The sequence below is a fragment of the Aquarana catesbeiana genome, linkage group LG01, assembly GCF_042186555.1.
Source record: "Aquarana catesbeiana isolate 2022-GZ linkage group LG01, ASM4218655v1, whole genome shotgun sequence".
Classification (NCBI taxonomy): Eukaryota; Metazoa; Chordata; class Amphibia; order Anura; family Ranidae; genus Aquarana; species Aquarana catesbeiana.
Window position 1 is genome coordinate 880666478 of NC_133324.1, and position 21458 is coordinate 880687935.

General features: G+C 39.8%; 1 protein-coding gene and 1 non-coding gene across 3 annotated transcripts in view; one reads left to right on the plus strand and one right to left on the minus strand.

Moving 5' to 3' along the window:
• Window positions 1-634: 634 nt before the first annotated feature.
• SORCS2 (sortilin related VPS10 domain containing receptor 2) overlaps window positions 635-21458 on the plus strand; it is a 1340427-nt gene continuing 1319603 nt past the window's right edge. Inside the window, exon 1 of one of the 2 annotated variants that reach the window (XM_073610686.1) lies at window positions 635-1087. In XM_073610686.1, the coding sequence (XP_073466787.1) occupies window positions 785-1087 (303 nt within the window). In that variant the 5' untranslated portion in view covers window positions 635-784. The remainder of the gene's footprint in view (window positions 1088-21458) is intronic. The other variant, XM_073610693.1, reaches the window with a different exon arrangement.
• LOC141124315 (U2 spliceosomal RNA) lies at window positions 19347-19537 on the minus strand. Its single transcript, XR_012240878.1, has one exon. It is a non-coding gene; the product is annotated as a U2 spliceosomal RNA (small nuclear RNA).

The window sequence follows — 21458 nt, forward strand, 5'->3', positions numbered from 1 at the left end:
CAATCATCTGGGACACGTCACAGGTCCCAGATCATTGCCCGGCCAGTCACAGCGCGGCACATGCATGTGCAGTGCGTGCCCAGTTGGGAAGCCACAGCCGGGTGCCCACAGTGACAATGCCAGCCCCGCGGAGAGGAGTTGGAGATGAGCGGGGCTTCATTCCCCCACATCGCTGGACCCTGGGACAGGTAAGTGTCTGATTATTAAAAGTCAGCAGTTGCAGTATTTGTAGCTGCTGACTTTTAATTTCTTTTAAAATTAGAACTCCGCTTTAAGGGGGTAAATCCTTCCGGGTCTGAAGTGGTTAAGTTCATTTTCATGGCTAAGATGGACTTTGCAATTAATTGCAATTCATCTGATCACTCTTCATCACATTCTGGAGTATATGCAAATTGCCATCCTAAAAACTAAGGCAGCAGACTTTGTGAAAATGAATATCTGTGCCATTCTCAATACTTTTTTTGGCACAGCTGTACTGCCAGGCACAGGAGGCCGGGAGCCCTATGCAATCCTCCACACCCTACTATAGAAAGGCACCGACCCTCCGCGATCTATTTGTCAGCTGTCAAAGCCCATTGACAATCCTTCTCCAGTTTGCCCAGCAGGTGGCGCCCGCGTCCTTCCCCCCAGTGACAGTTCCAGTCCTGAAATCTCACTGTTCTCCAATGTAAGGAGGGAAAAAAAAAAAGAAGCTTGCTTTGTTTGCAATCCCTCCCTCTACGAGTATCTATCTAAGTGAGCATACACATCCCCAGCCTGTCACTAGCCGCATCAGAAGAAGAGCATGGCACTAAGGGGGCCACTTCTTCCACCCCCTATGGGCATCCTGTGCCTGGCCAGCCTGTCCCTGCTGGCACTGCTGGTGCAGGGCAGTGGCTGGGTGATCCGGAGAAGGAGTGCACGGGATATACAGGACAGCAGAGTTGATGGGGATCGGAGGCTTCCTGAGGATGCTACTACTCCAGCTGGTCGCTTTGGGAGGTCTACATCCAGAGATCACATCTCTATGCTCAGCACCTCGTTTGTACTCAAAGGAGACGCTTCACACAACCAGGCGATGGTGCACTGGACCGGAGAGAACAGCAGTGTGAGTGACCCGACAATTCAAATCTCATCAGTCACCTGTCATATGATCCTTCATCAGAGTTCAGTGCCATGGGCAGGCTGGCACACTTGGGGCAGGATGGTGGCACTGTACAAGTTGGGTGCCCACTTGCATGCCAGTGCCTTCTCAAACTTGGAGCAGTTTGCACTGGTGTTCTGTAGTTTCCTTGTTGTGGTCCCTCTACAATCCAACAGACAATAGTTCTTTGACAGCTGTCATCTGATACTTATGTGGAAGGATAAGTGTGAGAACACAAATGCCCCCAGCACCCAGAGCTGCTGCCATGGCAAACTGGGGATGATGCCATGACTGGGGCTCTGCACAGTGCTGATCACATATTTATGCTTCTGCCTACTTCTAGAACTTTATTATAGGTTATATATTGTTCTGTTGGAGATTTTGGTGCCTTCTGTCCACCAATAGATCACTTATCCTTCACATCTGTTGAAGTGATGGGTTATCTGGGTGAAGATCACAGGGTAATAGGGTAAATGTCATATAGAGCTAGTGCCATGGCAGACTGGGGATGGTGCCATGACTGGGGCACTGCACAGTGCTGATCACATATTTATGCTTCTGCCTACTTCTAGAACTTTATTATGGATTATATATTGTCCTGTTTGAGATGTTTGTGCTTTCTGTCCACCAATAGATCACTTATCCTCCACATCTGTTGAAGTGATGGGCTATCTGGGTGGAGATTACAGAGTCATAGGGCAAATGTCATATAGAGATAATGCCATGGAAGACTGGGCATGGTGCCATGACTGGGGCTCTGATTACAGGTTTATTGTGCCTACCTCTAGAACTTTAATATAAATTGGATCTTGTACTGTTGGAGATGCCTGTGGTTTCTGTCCACCAGTAGATGACTTTTCCTTGACATCTGTTGAAGTGATGGGCTAGCTGGGTGAAGATTACAGGGTCAAAGGGCAATTGTTATATAGAGCTAGTGCCATGGCAGACTGGGTATGGTGCCATGACTGGGGCTCTGATTACAGATTTATGATGCCTACCTCTAGACTTGTATATTGTTTTGTGGGAGATGTCTGTGGCTTCTGTCCACCAGAAAATCACTTATCTCTGACATCCATTGAAGTGATGGGCTATCTGGGTGGAGATTACAGGGTCAAAGGGCAAATGTCATATCAAGCTAGTGCCATGGCAGTCTGGGTATGGTGCCAGGCTCTGATAACAGGTTTATGGTGTCTACCTCTAGAACTTTAACATGTCTTGTATATTGTTTTGTTGAAGATGTCTGTGCCTTCTGTCCACCAGAAAATCACTTATCCTTGGCATCTGTTGAAGTGATGGGCTACCTGGGTGAAGATTACAGGGTCATAGGGCAAATGTCATATAGAGGTAGTTCCATGGCAGACTGGGTATGGTGCCATGACTGGGGCTTTAATTACAGATTTATAATGCCTACCTCTAGACTTATATTGAATATTGTCTAGACGTATATATATATATTGTATATTGTTCTGTTGGAGATGTTTGTGGCTTCTATCCACCAGTAGATTACTTATACTTCACATCTGTTGTGTGGCTATCTGGGTGGAGATTACAGGGTCATAGGGCAAATGTCATATAGAGCTAGTGCCATGGCAGACTGGGTATGGTGCTATGACTGGGCAGTGATTACAGGTTTATGGTGCCTACCTCTTGAACTTAAATAAGTGCTTTCTGTCCGGCTGGGTATGGTGCAATGACTGGGGCTCTCATTTCAGGTTCATGAAACCTACCTCTAGAACTTCAACATGACTTTTATTATTCTATTGGATGTCTGTGCCTTCTGTCCACCAGAATATCCCTTATCCTTGACATCTGTTGAAGTGATGGGCTATCTGGATGAAGATTACAGGGGCATAGGGCAAATGTCATGTGCCATGGCAGACTGGGTATGGTGCCATGACTGGGGCTCTGATTACATGTTTATGATGCCTACCTCTACAACTGTAATATGGCTTGTATATTGTTCTGTTGGAGATGTTTGTACCTTCTGTCCACCAGTAGATCACTTATCCTTGACATCTGTTAAGGAGATGGGCTATCTGGATGAAGATAATTGGGCAGTGCAAGGTCATAGGACAAATGTCATATAAAGCTAGTTCCATGGCAGGCTGCATGGGCATAGTGCTATAACTTCAGCTTTGCACAGTGTTGCTTATGGGTTTATGCTTCTGCCTACCTCTAGAACTTCATTATGGCTTGTGTATTGTTCTATTGGAGATTTTAGTGCCCTTTGTCCACCGGTAGATTACTTATCATTGCCATCTGTTGAAGTGATGTGTTATCTGGCTGAAGATCACAGGGCACCATAAGATCATAGGGCACCATAGGATCATAGGGCAAATGTAATTTAGAGCTACCGCCATGGCAGACTGGAAAAGGTGCTGTGGCTGAGTCTCTGTACATGCTGCCTACATATGTATGTTACCTACCTCTACATCTTTAATATTGCTTGTGCATTGTTCTGATGGAGATTTTAGTGCTTTTTGTCCACCAGAAGACCCTTGACATCTGTTGAAATGATGTGCTATTTTGTTGGAGATCACAGGGCAGTGCAAGGTCATAGGGCAAATGTCCTTTAGAGCTAGTGCCATGACAGATCAAATGGACGTCCCACCATAGTGCTGAACAAGTTATAGTTAACCTATCATAAACAATTGGTCGTCACTGCTGACCTCTTCCCACTGGAAATGCCAATTATCTGGCTAGTTATGCTGACCCTAATACTTCCCAAGTCACCGATTTGCAACAAGTAGGCAGATCGGAAAAGTCAGGAGTCCTTTTTTGCATACTTGCCCTGGGTCAGTGACTTAAGTTCACCATACATTTTACAGTCTGTTTGTACAATCTTCTTTAGATCTGCCAACACATGTGTAGTGCAAGGACTTGCCTAATTGGATAGATCAGGTAGGTCCTCATATTACATAGTTTTGGTAGATCTAAAGTTGATTGTACAGAGACTGTGTGGTCAGATTGAAATGTGTATGGTGAGCCTCAACCTATTAAAGCCAGAGACTCAGCATAAAGGTCAGGAAACTAGAATAGTCACTAATGCCAACATCCATATTTCTCACTGTACAGATTTCTTTTTAGGTGTTCGTTGTCATACTGTATCTCATAATGTGCCTGATTCTATGTGGGAATTGTTCATTGAAGCCTCTATACTGCAGATGGTCCTCGTTACATCCTCCACTAATGCCATAGAATGTTCACTTCTTGTTCCACATGTGACCCATCCATTACTGATCAAGTACCCCCTTCTTTGCCAGTTATTCTATCATCTTTGACATTTCTTTACTGTGGTCTGCATATTGTTGTATGGTATTTGTGTGCCTTCTGTCCAGCAGCCAATGAGTTATTCTTCATGCCAATGCCAGCTGTATGCTGACACATTCTAACCGGAATAGCAAATCTGTTCATTACTACTGTAGACTGGGAACTTGTATCTTCACGGTAGCATTGTAGGAGTCTATCTATGCTTTATTTTTATTTATTTATTTCAGGTACTTATATAGCGCCGTCAATTTACGCAGCGCTTTACATATACATTGTACATTCACATCAGTCCCTACCCTCAAGGAGCTTACAATCTAAGGTCCCTAACACACATTCATACATACTAGGGACAATTTAGACAGGATCCAATTAACCTACCAGCATGTCTTTGGAGTGTGGGAGGAAACCGGAGTACCCGGAGGAAACCCACGCAGGCACAGGGAGAACATGCAAACTCCAGGCAGGTAGTGTCGTGGTTGGGATTCGAACCAGCGACCCTTCTTACTGCTAGGCGAGAGTGCTACCCACTATACCACTGTGCCGCCCAATATGCTTCTATCTTCCTCTGGATCATGGACCTTCTTCTAATGATGTCTAGTTTTATCACTATTATTTTTTTTAACAGATGCTTTAAATTTGCCAAGTCACACATATCTGAACTGCCTATTATTTGCCGTGCTTTATTTTAGATGATGGGTATATATACTTCACCTGGAATGTATAGAGTAATATATACTTATCACATGAACATGGTAGAAAGCAGAGTTCTGATTTTCTTTATGTGTCCATTTTATAATCTTCAGCCCCATGACCTCTGTCAGGTTTTTATTGCTGTCTGTGCCCCTGGTGGGGGATTCCTGCTCTCTTTTTGTCCTGGTGACTATTGAAAATGATGGGAAACTTTCAATGGCGGTCATTGTTCCCTGCCTAAGAGGGGAATCCCGCTCACTTTGGACAAATTCATTTCATCTCTGCTTTGCCTCCCAGACAAGATGTGAAGGCTAGAAGGTTAAAGTAGTATTAAGCCCAAAAGAAAGCATTTATCATCAGTTTACCAATTCTTAGATGTGATGGCTGCATTAGATGTCCTTTTTTAAGGCTTTCTTTCTTCTATTTTCATCTGTTAATCCAGCCAGCAAGTCTGTTGTTTTTCACAGCACAAACTCTGCAGCAGAATGTATCAGTTTGCATGGATGAAACAAACCATTTAACACTGCCAGGGGTGATTAAAATCATCAGCTTTTATTTATTCATGCCAAATCTGTATCCCAAAAGGAAAAAAACTGTTTGCTGTAACTGATTATAAAGCGTGAGCTGGAGTTTGGCTTCAATTTGTTAGTGTTTCTAAATCTGCTAATACATTTAACACTACACTCCCCTCAGACTGACAATGCTGGTGTCTGCTGTGTCCTGTGCTCATTCCTCCAGAGCTGTGCCTCACTAATACGGGTGGTGTGTTGCTGGCCACATCACCAGGTGAAAACAGAGGGCAAAAGCCAAAGGAAAGAAAACGAATGCAGCCACCACATCTCATGATTGGTAAGCTGCAATACAATACATTTTTGGTTCTGTGTTTAATATAGAGATGCACCGAAATTTCGGCGGCCGAAACATATCGGGCGAAAATTGTGTTTTCAGCATTTTGCCGATAAAGAAAAATGTGCCGATAATGGCGCCGCACACGATTTTGCCGCAATTTTACCACGATTTTACTGTGCCTATGATGTGTTTTTCATAGTTTTTCATGTGACTCAAAAACCGCATCAAAAACGTAACACGAGTTCATTATTGATGAGTTTTTGCTGCGTTCTCAATGTATTTCAACAGTGAGATGCATTTTTTTTTTTTTACTGACCAATGCAGCAAGCAAGATTTTTTAACACCGCAATGGAAGGGCAATGGACCAGTATGAAGACATGCAGAGAATTTAAAGGGATGCATTTTTCTTGCACTAAAGGTGTCGATAATGGGCAACAATAAATTCATATTAATTTAAATTCATGATATTAATTAAAAAGTCAAATATAGTACAATTATGTATAAAAAAAATATATTTTTTAAAAACTGTAATTTTTGGTTTCTGTTTCGGCTAAGTGCACCCTGGATTTTCGGTTTTGACACTAAAATTTCTATTCAGTGCACCTCTAATTTAATACCAGCTTAAAGGGACTCTAAACTGCAAACAAATTCTAACAAAGTATGTATTCAGAACTCAAAACAGTCCCTTCTATTGCTCTCAGCCTCCTCCAAATCTCCGGATTCCTTTGTTTCTGCTGCTGTGACTTCCTGTTAGAGGGTGACTACGTTTGTTCTCCATGGTCCCTCTGTAGAATGTAGTCATTCTTTCTAGCTCACTGAAATAGATTATGAACTATGGGATCTGCGGTGAGCATAGATGAAAAATGGATGTGCTCTGCTCATAGCAAATGAATGGAAGTGAATGGGGAAAAAGGATAGGTTCGGGACATCACGGAGGACGTGGCAAGAAGGCAGAAAACCAGTAACAATTGCATGAAAAGTAGATTCCGGGGCCAATAGGTAGTTGATGTGTATGCATTATTTTTGGAGCATAATAATATTGTTCAGTGTCACTTTAAATTCCCCAAAACACAACAAAAAAAAAAGAAGAAACAAGAAAAAAAAAACAAGAAAACCTTCCTTACCCAAAACCAAAAGAAACGTTCCATTATTGTACTCCTTCTTTTGGTATGTATATATTTGCTGTCTCCCAAGTAATCCATTTTGACAGCTATCAAGCGGATGCATGTTAGCCCATCTGCAGAGCTGGGGACAGATGTGTTGTAGGGATGGTTTGCTGAGATCAAAGCTTCACATAGCATTGGAAGTTAAGCTCAGTCTCCAGAGCATCCAATACCTATCTGCATAATGTTTTGGAATAGAGAGCAGTTCCCAGTCACAGTGCTGGATGGAGGATGTGTGTGCAGAGTATAGGATTACTGGGACTGTCAGGTGGATCAGATGATGGATGAGCAGAATGTCAATGAGGACTGCTGGAGTGTGAATGGGAAGGACTCCTCCTGGTTCTCTACTAGTCATGTCCACTCATCAAGTGTCACACCAAGCTGTTCAACTATAACCAATTCCCCACACTGATCCTGTACTACGTCAGTGGAGATAACTGGCATCTGCAATATCCGCTCACTGGCAGGGGGTGATAGGGTACAGAGACACCACTCATTAGTTTTCTAGTTAAAGATTCAACCACACATGACACATAGCTCCCAACTGTCCCTGATTTGGAGGGACTGTCCCTGATTTGGAACAAAGTCCCTCATTCCTTCTTATTTGTCCCTCATTTTTGTCTCATCTATATATAGATGTATATAAAATGCACTTTTTATCTATCAAAAAGTGTTTCCCAGCACTAAACCTTTCATCTGATTTCTAAATGGCTGCATTTCTAAATTCCAGAAGCCAATATAAAGGAATAGTAGTGATTAAAAAAAAAGCACTTGTGGGTTTAACCAATCTTGTTTTTTTTTGTACAATTCCTCTTTAAGGGGGCGTGGCCAGGGGTGTGTCCTATGCCTGCATACTTTTGCTAATAGGTGTCCCTCATCCCCATCTCAAAAAGTTGGGAGGTGTGCATGACATGAACCCCCAACTGCTTCATATGCATGTCTATGATTTTGGAGAGTCCATGTCTTGGAGGCCATACATGCTTCACTGTTATTATCTGATCGATGTACAGTTCAATCAAAGCTATCAAATCAGAAAACGATCGAATAGGCATAAATTCCTGTGTTAATGATTTGGATACAATTTAGATTGGATCAAACTGACTCTTGTGACTCTACTCGACTATGTTTTTATGGCTGATATTATACATCAGTGATCTTCATACTCTAACCCGTGGGCCAGATGCGGCCCTTTGCTTGCCTTTATCTTGGTGTACCATTTCTCACACTGATACAGGCACTGTACCACTGACAACAATGATGAAGCACGATTCCTTCCACTCGCCACCATTGCTTCCACCAACACCAACAATGGGGCACTTTTCAGTCCACTGACCTCAACGATCAATCTCTGGAAGTGAGGAAGAGGACCTGTCAAAAATAGGTCTCTGTTCCCCCCTCCCCCATGAAAGGTGCCAAATGTGGCACCAGAGGGGGGGGGGGACGAATAAGCGGAAGTTCCACTTTTGGGTGCAACTCCACTTTAACCACTTAAGGACCAGCCTCGTTTTGGATTTTAGGTGTTTAAAACAGTTTTTTTTTTGCTAGAAAATTACTTAGAACCCCCAAACATTATATATGGGTTTTTTTCTAACACCCTAGAGAATAAAATAGCAGTCGTTGCAATACTATTTTTTGCACCGTATTTGCTCAGCGGTCTTATAAGCGCACTTTTTTTGGAAAAAAAAATCACTTTTTTGAATAAAAAAATAAGACAACAGTAAAGTTAGCCCAATTTTTTTTATATTGTGAAAGATAATGTTACGCCAAGTAAATTGATACCCAACATGTCACGCTTCAAAATTGCGCCCGTTTGTGGAATGGCGTCAAACTTTTACCCTCAAAAATCTCCATAGGCGACGTTTAAAAAATTCTACAGGTTGCATGTTTTGTGTTATAGAGGAGGTCTAGGGCTAGAATTATTGCTCTCGCTCTACCGGTCGTGGCGATACCTCACATGTGTGGTTTGACCACCGTTTTCATATGCGTTCGCTCCTGCGCGCGAGCTCGTCGGGACGGGGGGTTTTTAATTTTTTTTTTTAATTTTTATTATTTATTTTACATTATTTTATTTATTTTTACACTGTTTACAAAAAAAAAATTGTGTCACTTTTATTCCTATTACAAGGAATGTAAACATCCCTTGTAATAGAAAAAAGCATGACAGGACCTCTTGAATATGAGATCTGGGGTCAAAAAGACCTCAGATCTCATATTTACACTAAAATGCAATTAAAAAAAAAAAAAAATCATTTAAAAGAATGACATTGAAAAAAATATGCCTTTAAGAGGCGTGGGCGGAAGTGACGTTTTGACGTCGCTTCCGCCCAGCAGTGTCATGGAGACGAGTGGGCGCCATCTTAGCCTCACTCATCTCCAGGCACAGAAGGGTGACGGACGCGGAGCCGTCGGTAGCTATTAGTGCTGGAAGTGACTGTGTTTTTTGTATCTCAACTCCACTTTAAGGTTAAATAAAGACACCAGTCCCAGGCACCAGGTTATATGTACTCAGTAAATAGATCGCCATATATAGTTAATCTACAAAGAAACATGAATTGCCCGTGGGACTTTAGATGAGGCACAACACACTCAATTATAAAATTAATAAGGTACAGATTTATTGGTAAATACAATTTCCAACAGATCAACAGTGAAATAATGCCATATAGTCAAGCAGATTGGTCAATATATACATATTAATTCCATAACCAGGTACAGTGTTTCAAAGATCAATCCATAATGGGTGTGAATTGCATCTATGTAACCCGACTCGTTTTGTGACATATCGTCACTTTCTCAGGGGCTGATGCACACATAATTGTCTATAAAATAGAAATAGTTTATAATAGAATACATGACACACATAATAAAATGGATTTTGTTGATGCAATCATTGGGTATCAACCAAAAAGGGGACCCATACTTACAAATCTGCAAGACATCACATGCTCATGACCTAATGGTAGTCGCCTGGAACTGTCTGACCCGAGAACTGTGGGTGTGGGATTCAAAGGACCCGGCAGTGCAAACAGGACAAGATGGAATGGCGGGCATGGAGAGCAATCCAACAAGTCCTCCACCGTGATGGCTGTGAAAAATGTGACTTTTTTTTTTATGCATTTTGCATTTTGCAGAAATGCATGGGAATTTTTTAACATGGGTTCCTATGGAACATGTTCACATCAATGCATTTTTGTACCTCTGCGTTTTTGGAAAGGGTCAGGGACTTTTTTCATGCAAAATGCAGCGTTTTGCATGTAATAGAATTCAATGGACCAGCATCAAAAACGCAAGTAAACGCAAGTACAGCGTTTTTGCAGCGTTTTTGTGGCGTTCTGACGCGTTTTGCTTTTTTTGGCATTTTTTTTTTTTTTTTAGACTGTATACAGTCTATAAAAAAACTGTAAAAAAAATGCAAAAACGCCGCAAAAACGACTGCAGAAAAGCTCAAAAGCAGCATGCATAGATGTGAATCGAGCCTTAGGCCTGATTCACATCTATGCATTTTTAGTGCTTTTTGCAGATTTTCACTACAGTCCATTTACCATGGTTTCCTATGGAACACGTTCTGTAGTGCAAATCTGCAAAATGCAAAAAGCACTAAAAATGCATAGGTGTGAATCAGGCCTTAGTATACATGACTTAAAACTACTACTTAGGTGTTGACAAGAAAGGAATAATATGTATAAAGAATGTGAGATATATGTATAGTACATACATAAACATGTGTGCAAAAATATATAACAAAAAAGGGATAACTAGTAAAAAAGTTAGAAAAAAATAAAAATGTAAAAAAATAAAAATAAAAAAAGGAGAAGGGAAGAGCAAACAACCACTAAACCCTCACGGCTCAACTTTCATCAAGTCATCAGATGTACTGATGTTTTCACAAATGTTTTTTACGAACATTCATCCAAAAGTCTTCTAGCTTACAGCCAGCTTAACTGTTAAAAGCCTAACAATGAAAAACATAGATAAGGCAGTGCAAGAATGTGCAAAGTGCCCTGTTTTAGAGCAACCCGTCACATATCACCTTTCATCAGTATAAAACAGTTAGGGCAATGAAAGATGACTTCTGATTGGTTGAGCAGGTTACACCACTGAGTGCTCTTCACCTTTTTAGAGAATAATGTTCACTTCTCTTTGGAGATCTGCTGAAAAGTTTTTTAGTGCAGACTGACATCTACACACAGTCAATGAGGAGAAGGTCCAAATCTCATGCAGCGAAGTCAACTCACTTCCGGAACATCTGCTGTGCTTAATGGAACATTCTGCAATTCATTTCCTACAAGCAAATCATTTCTGCCTCTTACCTCTGAGAATCTCCTCCAGGGAAACCCAAAAGTTATGTATCAACCATAAAAATCACAAGTCATAGCGCTACTCCTTCCAAATACAAGATGTGAGCCAGTGATACCAATGACTTGTGTAATAGAACGTACACTATTTGTGTAATAGAACGTACACTATTTGTGTAATAGAACGTACACTATTTGTGTAATAGAACGTACACTATTTGTGTAATATAACGCACACTATTTGTGTAATAGAACGCACACTATTTGTGTAAAAGAACGTACACTATTTGTGTAATAGAACGCACACTATTTGTGTAATAGAACGCACACTATTTGTGTAATAGAACGCACACTATTTGTGTAATAGAACGTACACTATTTGTGTAATAGAACGCACACTATTTGTGTAATAGAACGTACACTATTTGTGTAATAGAACGCACACTATTTGTGTAATAGAACGCACACTATTTGTGTAATAGAACGTACACTATTTGTGTAATAGAACGCACACTATTTGTGTAATAGAACGCACACTATTTGTGTAAAAGAACGTACACTATTTGTGTAATAGAACGCACACTATTTGTGTAATAGAACGCACACTATTTGTGTAAAAGAACGCACACTATTTGTGTAATAGAACGTACACTATTTGTGTAATAGAACGTACACTATTTGTGTAATAGAACGTACACTATTTGTGTAATAGAACGTACACTATTTGTGTAATAGAACGCACACTATTTGTGTAAAAGAACGCACACTATTTGTGTAATAGAACGTACACTATTTGTGTAATAGAACGTACACTATTTGTGTAATAGAACGTACACTATTTGTGTAATAGAACGTACACTATTTGTGTAATATAACGCACACTATTTGTGTAATAGAACGCACACTATTTGTGTAATAGAACGCACACTATTTGTGTAATGGAACGCACACTATTTGTGTAAAAGAACGCACACTATTTGTGTAATAGAACGTACACTATTTGTGTAATAGAACGCACACTATTTATGTAATAGAACGTACACTATTTATGTAATAGAACGCACACTATTTGTGTAATAGAACGTACACTATTTATGTAATAGAACGCACACTATTTGTGTAATAGAACGTACACTATTTGTGTAATAGAACGCACACTATTTATGTAATAGAACGCACACTATTTGTGTAACAGAACGTACACTATTTGTGTAATAGAACGCACACTATTTGTGTAATAGAACGTACACTATTTGTGTAATAGAACGTACACTATTTGTGTAATAGAACGTACACTATTTATGTAATAGAACGCACACTATTTGTGTAATAGAACGCACACTATTTGTGTAATAGATAGCACACTAATTGAGTAATAGATCGCACACTATTTGTGTAATAGAACGTACACTATTTGTGTAATAGAACGCACACTATTTGTGTAATAGAACGTACACTATTTGTGTAATAGAATGTACACTATTTGTGTAATAGAACGTACACTATTTGTGTAATAGAACGTACACTATTTATGTAATAGATCGCACACTATTTGTGTAATAGAACGCACACTATTTGTGTAATAGATAGCACACTAATTGTGTAATAGATCGCACACTATTTGTGTAATAGAACGCACACTATTTGTGTAATAGAACGCACACTATTTGTGTAATAGAACGCACACTATTTGTGTAATAGAACGTACACTATTTGTGTAATAGAACGTACACTATTTGTGTAATAGAACGTACACTATTTGTGTAATAGAACGTACACTATTTATGTAATAGATCGCACACTATTTGTGTAATAGAACGCACACTATTTGTGTAATAGATAGCACACTAATTGTGTAATAGATCGCACACTATTTGTGTAATAGAACGTACACTATTTGTGTAATAGAACGTACACTATTTGTGTAATATAACGCACACTATTTGTGTAATAGAACGCACACTATTTGTGTAATAGAACGTACACTATTTGTGTAATAGAACGTACACTATTTGTGTAATAGAACGTACACTATTTGTGTAATATAACGCACACTATTTGTGTAATAGAACGCACACTATTTGTGTAATAGAATGCACACTATTTGTGTAAAAGAACGCACACTATTTGTGTAAAAGAACGCACACTATTTGTGTAATAGAACGCACACTATTTGTGTAATAGATAGCACACTAATTGTGTAATAGAACGTACACTATTTGTGTAATATAACGCACACTATTTGTGTAATAGAACGCACACTATTTGTGTAAAAGAACGCACACTATTTGTGTAATAGAACGTACACTATTTGTGTAATAGAACGTACACTATTTGTGTAATAGAACGCACACTATTTGTGTAATAGAACGCACACTATTTGTGTAAAAGAACGCACACTATTTGTGTAATAGAACGCACACTATTTGTGTAAAAGAACGCACACTATTTGTGTAATAGAACGTACACTATTTGTGTAATAGAACGTACACTATTTGTGTAATAGAACGTACACTATTTGTGTAATATAACGCACACTATTTGTGTAATAGAACGCACACTATTTGTGTAATAGAACGCACACTATTTGTGTAAAAGAACGCACACTATTTGTGTAATAGAACGTACACTATTTGTGTAATAGAACGCACACTATTTGTGTAATAGAACGCACACTATTTGTGTAATAGAACGTACACTATTTGTGTAATAGAACGTACACTATTTATGTAATAGAACGCACACTATTTGTGTAATAGAACGCACACTATTTGTGTAAAAGAACGCACACTAATTGTGTAATAGATCGCACACTATTTGTGTAATAGAACGCACACTATTTGTGTAATAGAATGCACACTATTTGTGTAATAGATAGCACACTATTTGTGTAATAGATAGCACACTATTTGTGTAATAGAACGTACACTATTTGTGTAATAGAACGTACACTATTTGTGTAATAGAACGCACACTATTTGTGTAATAGATAGCACACTAATTGTGTAATAGATCGCACACTATTTGTGTAATAGAACGCACACTATTTGTGTAATAGAACGCACACTATTTGTGTAATAGATAGCACACTATTTGTGTAATAGATAGCACACTATTTGTGTAATAGAACGCACACTATTTGTGTTATAAAACGCACATTATTTGTGTAATAGTGGTATAGCAGTGCCAAAAGCAATGTCCATGTGCAAAGAATAGTAACCTTATTGTGCTTCCATTAGCAGCCACTTTACTGTTTTACTGTTTATTGTTATATTTGTGCCTTTATACATTTCATAGTTGGCCCCCCTTCCTCCTGTTATATACCAGTTACACCACCCCTTAGTCACTTTCTGCTTCTCCGTGGGCTCTAATGTTTGCCCTCATGGACTAAAGCAAACCCCCCCCCCCGCAGAGTTAGAAGACTCGTTGTCTTATGATGCTCTTTCTTCTTTAAGAAATGTTCAGAAAACATCCCTGCAACCTGCAAAGTGTGGGATAAACTACACTGTCCACTGACACTGTCTGTGGATTCTGCTCGTTCAGCAAGTTGCCATACTGTGCGCACAGGCATGTATAGGTGTTCATAGAAGTGAAGGGCTGTACACATTTGTAACTGGATAAGTACCAATACATTCTTGCATTAGTGTTTGCATGCTCATGTGCTTTTGATGTATTTCTCGAACGTGCAACTATCACATTCGGGTAATATGTTATACGTTTAAAGTATTACTAAACCCACAACAGTGAAATGAGTGTGTATATGCAGTAAGGCATGCTAGTTATACTCACTGTGGAACCTAAGGGGTCAATCCTTCGAATTAAGTAAAAAGGCTGTTTGATCCTGTCTTCTTTGATCCTCCTCTTCTTCCACTGTCCCCAATCCATCTCCTGATGAGACAGAGCCTTGGGGGCACTCTGCACATGCTCAGTTTGGTGTGTATTACTAGAGAGTTTTTTTTATATATATATATATATATATATATATATATATATATATATATATATTTTCACTTGGAACCTAACGGGTTAATCCTCTGTATTGTATTAAAAAACTGTCTTCTCTGATCCTCCTCTTCTTCCTCTGTCCCCAATCTATCTCCTGATAGAACAGAGCTTTGGAGGCACTCTGCACATGCTCAGTTTGGTGTGTATTGCTAGAGAGTTTTTTTTTTTTTTTTGGGGGGGGGGGGGGTGCATGCGATCTTCAAAGGGCCAATCAGCACTTTCCAGACAGAGGGTCAGGGGTCCTGCAGCCTCATAGGACAGTCAGAATAGAATGAAAACTCCTATAAGCACAGGATCATCAATTTCATCCAAACATTCTTTTTTTAATTCAAGAAAGATCACATCACAAGATAGTGTAGTGCAACGTTTCAGAGCCACGCAGTACCCCTTCATCAGGCATTTGATGATATAACATGCCTGACGAAGGGGTCCTGCATGGCTCCGAACCTTTGCACTACACTGTCTTGTGATGTGATCTTTCTTGAATAAAACACTGTTCAGATGGAATTGATGATGCTTGCTGTGCTGGCGAATATCTACATATCGCATAAGTTCCAGTATCCACCTGGTGGTCGCTACAGCGCCCAGTAGCCTAAAGAGCTTATTCCGGGAAGGTGTGCGATGGGAATATGGACTGTGGACCCTGAGTGTAATCTGAGACCTGAGTGGAGAGAATGGACACACCCCCCCTCTAAATGGAATGGATTGAACGCACGCCCCACTCTCTTAGGGAAACATGCACAGCTGGGGCTCTCAATCACAGGCTGTGTGCTGCTTAGTGTCAGCATTAACAATCAGAAATGACTTATTCAAATAGCAGAGGGAGGACAGAGCAGGCAGAAATCATACTAGGTGCTTTGGATTCAGGCTAATACACACCATAGAAGCCAAGGAGGATTTGATTTAAATCACTAGTAAAAAGGCTTGATTTAAATCATAATTTTTAAAGAGTAACTGTCATCTCTGTCCCGTAGGGGCTCCTCCTCTGATCCGCTGTTGACTCACCGACAGTCCCATTTAACAGGCGCTGCCATGATGGATCTGAAATGACAGGTGCTCTTTAAATGTAAGAACTTATTCTTGTTGGTAGTTAGAATCTTTAATATTTTCAAACAAAATGAAGGTTTCCTATTTAGAATAATAAACTGTCAGGTTAGTAAACCAGCGATATCAGAACCGATTCACTCATACAGTTTGTAGTGTACATAGATTTGAAAAACAATGGGATAGAGGAATATTCCTGAACTTTTGGTTTATCTCATGGTTACTGTGAAATTATGTGAATGCATCAATGTAGTGCACGTTATCTCAGCTTGCAGAGCTTGGATTCATTGAATGAGTTTACCAAAAATGTAAATATTTCAATTATATGCAGCCTCATGCTACATAATTAAGCTCCATTTCATGCTGAATAAACTAAATTATCAATGTTTAACTTCACATCCAGGCCAATTCTGACATTTCTCTCCTACATGTAAAATTCATCATTTTTTTTTGCTAGAAAATTACATAGAACCCCCAAACATTATATAAGTTTTTTTTAGCAAAGACCCTAGAGAATACAATGGCGATCCTTTCAACTTTTTATCTTGCACGGTATTTGCGCAGCAATTTTTCGAACACTTTTTTTTGGAAAAAAAACAGTTTCACGCTTTTAAAAAAAACAAAACATTAAAGTTAGCCCAATTTTTTTGCATAATGTGAAAGATGAAGTTATGCCGAGTAAATAGATACCTAACATGTCACGTTTCAAAATCAAAATAAAGATAGAAAACTATCTTTAAATAGACTTTTACTCCAAAAGCATTTTATTAAAATAAATTTGATAAAAATCAAAAAAATCAGATTTAAATTAAAAAAAAAAAAAAAAAAAATCCAACCTGATAGAAGCCTATGCTTTGTTCATTTTTTAGGTTCAGAGGTTTACAATCATTTTCAGGCTCTATTCACACAAGCGCGTTTTTTGATACATTTTGCATTTTGCAGAAATGCTGGAGATTTTTTTTAACATGGGCTCCTATGGAACATGTTCACATCAATGCCTTTTTGTACCTCTGCATTTTTGGAAAGGGTCAGGGACTTTTTTTCATGCAAAATGCAGCGTTTTGCATGTAATAGAATTCAATGGACCAGCATCAAAAACGCAAGTGCATCGTTTTTGCAGCGTTTTTGATGCGTTTTGCGTTTTTGGCGTTTTTTTTTTTTTTTTTTTAGACTGTATACAGTCTAAAAAAACTGTAAAAAAAAAAAGAACGCAGCAAAAACGCGGTACAACCGCTACAAAAACGCTGCTCCAAAACGTAGCAAGCATCACAAAAAAAACTCCAAAAATGCTCAAAAGCAACATGCATAGATGTGAATCGAGCCGTAGGCCCCTTTCACACTGGGGCGGTGGGGGCATCGGCAGTAAAACAGCGCTATTTTTAGCGCTGTTTTACCGTCGTTTTTGCGGCTGTATTCGGCCGCTAGCGGTGCGGTTTTAACCCCCGCTGGCGGCCGAAAAAGGGTTAAAACAGCTCGCATAGCGCGGCTATAGTGGGCTTTCATGCTGAACAAACAGCAGCGGCTGTTTCGGGTCGGTTTGCAGGAGCTATTTTTAGCGCAATAACGCCTGCAAACCGCCCCCAGTGTGAAAGGGGTCTAAATGTATAGAAATAAGGAAAAATACCGCGCTTATCTTAGCAAAACCCTATCAGCAGCAGCTCAGATCTGTGAGATATGCACAAAACGAATGCACATTTTAAATGTATAATATATTTGGGTCCCCATGTATGCGTGTTACAAGGTTCCACGATGCACTTTGTAATGTTCATCAACATGCATTGCACACACACGCAGTGTACATGTGTTTAGGGTGTGCGTGTGTTCGTTACTAATAGCCCCCAACACACATCCGTGCTCTAAACAACACGCATGATCCTCAACCATCACAACGCATTTACTAGCAGATGTCTGCACTGTTTTGTTGTGCACTTCACAAACACAATTGCGTGCGTTTTTTTTTTCTGGTGTGCTGTCATATCTGGAGGAGCCATAGAAAGATGACGGGCACGTGGCTTGACGCTTTAAGCAACACATGACAGCGCTCACATAGATGCTGACAGGCTCTATGAAATAAATGATCCCTACAGGTGAGACAGACAAGGGCGCGATCGGCGTCAGTTATTTGTCATGCAAGACGAACAGATCTCCGATGTTCTGCGCCTAGACAGGGTTAAACGGAGCCATATGGGAGAGGCTTATGGGAAAAGCGTCAAGGGGCATTATGCAGATAGGAATGCTCCGGCTAAATAAACGTTTCAGTCCATTTGACACCCTGCACTAGTCACGCTTTTGTTGGCCTACAGAGCTCATACAGAATAAAGTGGCCATTAATTAAGCTGACCCAAAGCTAATGATTGAGAGAGTCACATGACCGCGTCTTTCAAGACAGGGATTACATCTCTATTCTAATTTTAGCAGATTGATTCTTTTTTTCTTCCCCCCTCTATGTTCAGTGTGAGCTCATCGAATGTCGGGTTTGTTTTCCTGGGAAATGTAATTCCTTCCGCCGACAGACCGATTACGCCAAGTTTAATTGTGCCCGTGTGCTTCGTGTATTTCCTTTTTTTTTTTTAATCATTTCAGAAAGTGTCGGTGGTATAGAGCAGGCGCCGCTGAGTATTCAATCGCATTCATCAACTGCAAGAAAACCGCCTTGCTGGGCTGGCTTGCACAATTTAGCATCCACTGCATGCTGCAAATCTTCTATTTGAAATAATAGAGTATGCTGGGAGTTGTAGTTCAACAATAACCAAAAAGTGTTTAAAGCTGAACTCCGGGCAAACAGTTGGGCTGGGGTTCACACAATTCTGGCCAAAATGAGAATCACTTTGCTTAGAATAAAAAGATCACGATTCTTGCGGCGTAAAATCTTTCACATTATTTTTATTTATTTATTTATTTTTTAGAGAGGGGTGCATCGGTCCTGGAGGTACTGCAATACCAGGTCGATGCGTGGAGTGGACAGAGCAAGCTCTTCTTCCATCTCCCTGTTCTAAAAATCCATTTAATATATGGTCCCCAGATAGGGAACGTATCACACATTAAACTGATAAGAACAGATACTACACTTGATCTTAGCCAAAAGGCAGAGAAGCGATAAAAAATCTTTCACGTTATACAAAAAAAAAAAATTGGGCAAACTTTACTGGTTCATTTTTTTTTTTTTTTAATTAATTTAAGTGTAATTTTTTCCCAAAAAAATTGCATTTGAACGACTGCTGCGCAAATACAGTGTGACATAAAATATTGCAACAACCACCATTTTATTCTCTAGGGTCTCCACAAAAAATATATATATATATAATGTTTGGGGGTTCTAAGTAATTTTCTAGCCCAAAAAAAAAATGATTTTAAAGCGGAGTTCCGCTTAAAAAAATAAAAAAAAATTAAAAGTCAGCAGCTACAAATACTGCAGCTGCTGACTTTTAATAATCGGACACTTACCTGTCCCAGGGTCCAGCGATGTGGGGGAACGAAGCCCCGCTCATCTCCCCCTCCGCTCGGCGGTGCCGGAATTGTAACTGTGGGCGCCCGGCTGTGTCTTCACAGCCGGGCACCCACTGCGCATGCGCGAGCGGCGCCGCACGCTGTGATTGGCCGCGCAATCATCTGGGACCTGAGACGTGTCCCAGATGATTGACAAGAGGGAGGAGGCAGAGCTGATCTCCCTTCCTGCGCCGAGGGAAGTGACGTCAAGAGCCTAGGCGCTGAAGGAGGCAGGCAACGAGGGACCCCCTAGCAACAGGCATTTAGAGGTGAGTAAAAAAAAAAAATTTCTTATGCACATAAATGACATTTATTTATTTATTTATTTATTTATTTTTTTTTTTAGGGTGGAACTCCACTTTAACTTGAAACCAACAAATGTCAGAAAAAGGTTTAGTGTTTAAGTGGTTAAACTTCCCTCATTTGCACAGCAAAGTCTATTCCTTTGATCTAAAGGACAAATCGTTACAATGTTTATACTTAAGTTCCACTGCCAAAGAATGTTGTGATTCTTGGCAGACTGCCCGTTTTTTTTTTTTTTTTTCATTTCTTTTGATGGCTGTCAGCTTCAGCAGAGCAGAGAGAATTTTCGGCATAGAAAGAATCGCAAAATACTTTATCAAGATCACAAGGGGGAATAAAAAAAAAAATCGCGATAATGTTTCTTTGTGATTAATCGCGCAGCTCTAGTTCACACTATTGCGATTTCAGACATTGCATGTGATTCACACCGCACTGCTGTGCAGATCACATTGCGATGTCTGTGCAGAAGAGGCACAGATTCTCTCTTCTGCAATAAAGAGCCTGCCTGCTCAAAATTTTTTATTTTTTCCTTTTAGTCTTGGTTTTAAAAAAAAAAACCTTACAGGTCCTGTCCCTCCCCCAGCCTATGACTTGTTGTCAGTAGAAGTAGAACACTGATCAGCTCATCTCTCTGTTGCTTTGCTCTTTCATCCTATCAGGATGCTCCTTGGCACATCTTGGGGCTTCTGGCACTGCTTCTTCTCCCAGTCTGAGCTCTGTTGTAAAAGGACCACAATAAGCTGATATCAATTCAAATTTAGGTACTTACAGAAAAAGATAATACATTTAATGATGTATTAAGGAATACAGAACTGCTTGAATGTGTGTCTTTATAGTTACCTGGGGTTTAGATTTAAAATATATGTAAAGTCCAAGCTTTTCTACTAATTAAAGCATATTAAGATGAGGAATAAGCCGAGTGAGGAATTGATTTTTCATCAACATTCCCAATTTCACTGTTAGAGAAATTTAGCAAAAACACTCTAATTTTCACTCCTTAGGCTCCTTGCACACTGGACATTAAAATAACGTTATTAAAACGCCAGTAGCTTTGCAGTGAGTCTTTCAAAGTTTTTTAAAGTTTTTGCAATAGCATTTATTAACGTTTTTTTAGCGTTTTTCCGCGTTAGCTTCTTTTGCGTTTTTTTTTTTTTTTCAATGGATCAAAAACTTTAGAAAACGCTGGTGAGCCACATTTTTGAGCATTTATCGACGTTTATCAGCGTTTAT